The sequence below is a fragment of the Opisthorchis viverrini genome (genome assembly GCF_000715545.1).
Source record: "Opisthorchis viverrini unplaced genomic scaffold opera_v5_55, whole genome shotgun sequence".
Taxonomy (NCBI): Eukaryota; Metazoa; Platyhelminthes; class Trematoda; order Opisthorchiida; family Opisthorchiidae; genus Opisthorchis; species Opisthorchis viverrini.
Genome location: NW_008751709.1, coordinates 1,037,699 through 1,043,889, shown reverse-complemented (window position 1 = coordinate 1,043,889; position 6,191 = coordinate 1,037,699). Strand labels below are relative to the sequence as shown.

Below are 6,191 nucleotides of genomic sequence, written 5' to 3'. Positions count from 1 at the left end.
GTCCACAAATGTGTTCCAAAACGACCGGCAGTCAGTTATGGACCCGCGCCATCGGTAACTGATGGCAATGTGGTCGATTTGAGTTTGTGGCCGGCCTGTTGTTGGAGAACACCAAGTGGCCAGACGACTTCGGCTATTTCGGAAGTTATGCATGCATAAAAAAAGCCTGCGATCAGCACACAGCTGAAGCAATCGTTCCCCAGTGTCCGTACGTACCGACGCATCGACGCATGTTGGTCATTTCAATCGTTCCCCAGTGTCCGTACGTACCGACGCATCGACGCATGATTTTTGGTCATTTCGGGGTGCATCATTTGACTCTGATGACGGTATTATGCAGGCACGTGCATCCATTTGCTTCCCCTCGGGGACACACCAGTCGGTAAAAGCCGTTGAGTCTATCAAATGTAAAATATAATAAACTAAATGAATAATCGCCCAGCTGTAACACCCTATCGGTGCCGACCTGCCATGCCATCCGAAGGAAGCATGAGGGTTGAGATACTGCAAGCCTGTCCATAGCTAGACAAGCACTCGAGTTGCATAGATTGAGTTCGAACAACGGGCCTTGTGATCAGTAAGTTCTCCCATTAGCCACTAAGCCATCTCGAGCTGCAAGACGTTTCTGTCGTTCAGCTGTAACACCACTTCGGTGCCTAGTTGCCACATACCCCCCCCCCAAAAAAAAAACGAGGGCTGGCATATTTCTAGGTTGCACAACGTAGACAGGGGAAGTTGAGAGGCAGAGGTCGGGTTCGAAACACGGACCATGTGGTCAGTAAATTTGAAATCTAATCACTGAGCCAACAATATCTCACTGAGGAGCTTCCAGAAAACGACAGATATGACTGTGATGGCGGTTCCGATGGCAACTGGAGAAAGGTGAAAGAAGCATTGCTCGCAGTATGCCAGGGATCGCTTGCAAACCTCAATGAACACAGCTCACATCAGCATCTCTGATTGAAGCCAAGAAAACTACACCAAGAACAAGCGACGGTGATGATGCACGCAGATCCCTAAGCAGCCGAATAATGAAGAGCCTAAGGATTAACGGAGGGCGCTGGTGGATCGACAAAGACCGGGAAGTAGGGAAGGTTTTGCGACCGGCGACAATCGCATCACTATCATCATCACCAAAAGCTGTAAAAATGTACTACTTAGATACAACCATTGCAATACAGCGGTTCTAGCTCTCACATTCTCGTTCACCGGTGATTTGGGGAGGTGGGATATATAGTTGCGCACTGGAGGCGGTAGCTGATATAACTCATGGGCTCTTCGAGGAAGTCGGTCGACTGGCAAAGGGAGATTCGAACCCTACCTATGCCTCTCGGCTTCCGCTGTCTTGTGTAACCTGGAAGTATGCCAGCCCTCGTACTTCCTTTGGGTGGTATGGCAGCTAGGCCCCGAAAGGGTGCTACAACTGAGTGGTACAGCTGAAAGATTATCTTATTATCCTGCGTTAAGTCAGCCTTCGAATGACAAGACCAGAGGGCACCCATGATGGCACAGCTACCAGACTGATGCCACGGTGATTTTCACGCAGTGTTCGTGTACCATTTTCGAAGACGAAAAAAATAAAAATCGTTCAACTGTAGCACCTTTCCGGTGCCTAGCTGCCATGCCACCTGAAGGAAGCACGAGGGCTGTGATATTGCCATGCTGCCCAAGCCTAGACAGGGGAAGTCGAAAGGTAGAACGAGAATTCTTCGGATATTAATCCGTGGTATCCAGCTCCGATGCAACTTGCTCAAGACGAGAGTTAGAAGCGCTCGGCATGGTCATGGTGGCCAGACGATCTGTCGTGGAAACTATAACCGACCGGAGAGTTCGGTGCATATTTTGCAGTCCTGCTGGCTCACTCATGACGCCAGATGTGCTCTTCATAATCGGGTTGCAGGGGAACTCGCAAAACGTCTCCGTCGCCTGGGATACACAGTCCTCGAGGTCCTGAAAGCATCCACATCAAGCCTGACCTAATCACAAGATGAACCAAGTGAGTAGAGCGCGGATTTACTGACCGTGGTTCGAACCCGACCTCTGTCACTTGACTTCGCCTGTCTAGGCTTGGGCAACCTGGCAGTATCCCAGCCCTCATGCCTCCTTCGTGTGGCACGGCAGCTAGGCACCGAAAGGGTGCTACAGCTGGACGATTTTTATTATTATTTCGAATTGCTCTTTGGAAGCGCCGGGGAAGTGATAGACGTCAGCAGTCTCGGACGGGCACGGATAAACTGTGTGGAGTGAGAAGCAGAAGTATGGTGCTGATGAATATACCCTCGCCATAATCTCAGCCTTACGAGCCATTGGTTGTGATGTCGACTTTTTGGTCCACCAACTGATGATCATCTCTTATCGAGGGGTTTGCTTTCCTCAATCCACCAAGGCTGTTATTGGACTGGGACTTCCTAAGGTCACAGTCAGTGACTTGTGCTTGCTTGCCATTGTGGGCTTTCTGGATACTTACGACAATTTTATGCATGGGACATGGTGTTGGGCGTACATTTTTTGCCATTTAATCTCACACCAGACCTAGTATGACGGATACTTTGTACCTGGTGTGCCAGTCTTGATTGTGCTAGCGCTTACCGCGCCTTGAAAAGCATTCAACATTGTTTGTCCTTTCTTCGGTTGTTGGTCTTTAGAGGCGTGTTTCCATACCAAAATTTTTGCATACGTTGGGATTCATCTCATCTGACTGGAACTGTTGGTGGCATGAATTCGAATGAGACGCTTCTCTCTTTTACCTCATATTATCCTGTTGCCCTTTTGCATCCGTCGCTTGCACTCACCTTTTATGTTTGTGACCGTACCCTTCAAAAATGAATGACGAAAAATAGTAGCACAGTGTGGTTTATCGAGGGTATTTGCCGAGCTTTCGCATATCGATACTGTTGAGTCATGGCAGTTCTTCGAAGACGATGGACTGACATGCTTCTTGCTGATTTACAATGGCCCGAAGGGGAACGAACTGTCAGGCGTGCACGCACCGTGGCGCGACCGGAACGAAGTTGTGGGCCCCAGAGGGAACGGCAGCCATGAATTCTGGCACTAATTCTGATGACCAACAATGATTGTCATTCTCAATTTCGGAGCTGCTTTTCACTTCGCTGATCGTCAGAAACTATGACAGTGTCTGGGTATGAACAGTGTTCCTTGTAAATTCTTGTCTTCGTATATGCCTCCTCCTGTGGACACGTACTTGTCTACTGCAAATTCTCTCCAAGTTCAATAATTCTAGTGGTGTCAGGTAGGGGTGTCCTCTATCACCTCTTCTATTTGACTTCGTAGCCGATATGCTACTTGAGTCTTCTTTACCTGTCCATCACATTTCGGGGATCAAAATACTCCAAGGGCGTTCACTAACAGAGAATGAGTACGCGATACTGCTTTTCTCGGATCAGAAATACAAACTATCTGAAATAAATTACATGACTTTGCTGCACATTTCGGCGTGCACTTTGCACCCGTAAGGTGTAAAATGCTGTTGCAGGATTGATTGGCATCGAATCCAAAACTCATGCTTGCAGGTGAACCGATAAATGTAGTAGATATGTTCGTCTGCCTGGGTAGCCACGCGAGGCCCAGAGAACTGTCGAAAGGCGAAGTAACTTCCCAAATTAAGACTGCCGCGGTACCGCTCCCAACCTCCGAAATTTATGGCGTCAAAGTGATATTAGACTAACTGTCAAGAGCAGAGCTTACAATGTCGCAGTCCGATCTGTCCTACTCTGTGAGTGAGAGACGCAGTTGCTGCGTGCGGGGGATCTTCGGACTGTCTCACCACCATTCTTTCCGGAGCATTGCGCGGGTCTGGTTGGGACATCGTGTAGTAATGCCGAGGTTCACCAGACGGGAAAACTCATTCTTCTTTGATAGACTAGCTGGTTGTAATCTACGGGTCACGCTGGTAAGGTCGTATACTTCGTATTCTTCTTCGCCCAGAGTTGCATCAGACAGATACCACCTAGGGGCAACGAACCATGAAAGCACTTACCAGTCAGCCTGGCTGTGTTGCTAACATCGTCTCCACGGCTGTGGTCCCCGGGACGAGACAAACAGCTATGCCAGTGCAACATGACCAACGGCACTCGCATTAAAGCTGGCACCTTCAAGGCGTATTTGTCGCTCCCTGCTGTACCGGGCAGACAGAACTTTCGATGTCGATCACCAGACTAGACCTCCAGTACATATCTGTCATTTATCCTCACCAACCTAGGTGGACTATAATGAGGAAGTGAAATCAATGCACGGTTTGTGAGCTCAAAAAGACTAACTGAACTGATTCACCTCACTTTCGCCTGAAATTGAACAAGCTCCCTCTAGATGAGAAACCTTTCAGATGAACTCTGGATACAAATCCAGTCCAGTGGGGACATGGTAAGGACAAAGTTGCTGATCCGGAAAATAAATAGGCTGCCGTAGTGCTCACCATCCGGCTTTATACAATGAATAAATGAATAAACGAAATAACCTTTGGAAAGGTGCAAGTGACAGTGAACCGAGTGCTGCCGGACAGGCGAGTGAGAAAAACTCAACGAAAATGGCACTAGGGTAGCCAGCAGGAGCTATCAACCATGATGCAAAGATTGCAAAAGATATTCGAGTTTTGAAGAAAAGCATGGAAAACTCTGACAAACCTCTGCGTAGCGGCAGCAACCGGTTCTCCAGTACTTCTCTGGCATCAGTTCCTTCGTCCATCAAGTCCAACTTTGTCAGAACGCCAATGGTTCTCAAACCTTGAGGATCATACTCCTTCGCCAATTTTAAAGCATCCGAGTTGGCTAGATCAGTGTTTGCGGGTGTGACAGCAAGGATAAGGCAGTTGTCTCTTTCAATGTACTCGACGATCATACTGCGTATTTGAATTTCTATATCCGGCGGCTGATCTCCAACAGGGACCTTGGTCATCCCGGGTAAGTCGATTAATGTGAGGTTCAGGACTTAAATCAGAACATTAAAAGGACATATTGACAAGTACCGTGCGGGGAATGAATCCGGAGATTGATAGGAATGTTTGAAATCCCTTTGTTAGTTCCTGTCAGCCTATCAGTCTCTGCTTCGATTTCATGTCTGATCTCCTCAAAGTTCGTAAATTTCTTATTTTTCAGGTGCAGGAATTCACCATATTCTGGTAGAAACAAAGGGAATAATCATACATATAAGCATGTCCTTACCTGCTTTATCATATACTAACTGAAGAACGAGGGGCCTTCTAGTAACTATCCCTGATCCACGCGGTAAAAAGTCTCTGTAAGCATACACAAGTTTAAAGTGCCAATTACAACAAACCTGCCAACAAAGTTCTCCAGGACTGAGCTTTTTCCAGCACTTTGAGAGCCCACGACAGCGATTTGCGGGAGTTCCAAGCCGAGAGGCACATTCAATGATGAGAAAGCGTCCTGCAACTTATTCACCAGTGGGATAAGCTGCTCCATCCCATCATTCCCAATCATGGTCGCAAAAGGGGACCTCCGACGGTGGATGGAGGACAACACAGGTGTTTCTAGGTCACTCCAAGGTCAGGCTTTACGGGTCCAGGAATCAATAGCTTATTAGAAGACTCACGGAATTCTAAAAGGGCAGAGGCGTTGGCCGAAACTTCCCGAGTTGATTTTGTTCTTATCGTTCAGCGGATTCTGTTCACCGGAAAGGTATGAGAGGAAAAGGGCGTAGAAATGCTCTTTAAGTTCTCGATGAGGACAATTACGTTGTCGGAGTGAGAACCAAAATAAAATATTGCTTAAAGTGCTTTGAACTGGGTAATGCGTGTACCATAACAAAGGGTCGGAGAAAGTTTATCTTACAAGACAATTAACTAAAGTGATCAAAATTGTAGCCCAATAAATATGTGCGCTCATAGCTTGAAAATCTTACCAGAGCCCACCGATGGTACCTGTGATCATCGCTATCATCACGGATTCACGGAGTCACGGATTGATACACAGGATCGAGACTATTGCCCAAGCCTCCCAGGACGCTTTTGTTCTTGTCGGTCAGTGGCTGTCGTTCACCTGAAAGGCACAATTGAAAAAAGGTGTAGCACTGCTCTTTATGTTCTCAGCGCGGGACAGTATGCTTGCCAGCGCGAGGATTCGCACAGATAAGTATCTAATAGTGCTTTAAACTGGGTTCTAGAAGGAGCGTGAACAACCGTCTGAGGAAGGTCATTCCACGCAGCTACTACCCGA

At 47.6% G+C, this 6,191-nt stretch overlaps 1 protein-coding gene across 1 annotated transcript in view; it reads right to left on the bottom strand.

Moving 5' to 3' along the window:
* Positions 1 to 5,479, bottom strand: part of T265_03623 (hypothetical protein) — a gene marked incomplete at both ends in the record, with an annotated part of 65,549 nt that extends 60,070 nt beyond the window's left edge. Inside the window, 2 exons of the mRNA XM_009168158.1 lie at positions 4,641 to 5,131; positions 5,182 to 5,479. Coding sequence (XP_009166422.1) covers positions 4,641 to 4,911 — 271 coding nt within the window. The remainder of the gene's footprint in view (positions 1 to 4,640; positions 5,132 to 5,181) is intronic.
* Positions 5,480 to 6,191: the final 712 nt, after the last annotated feature.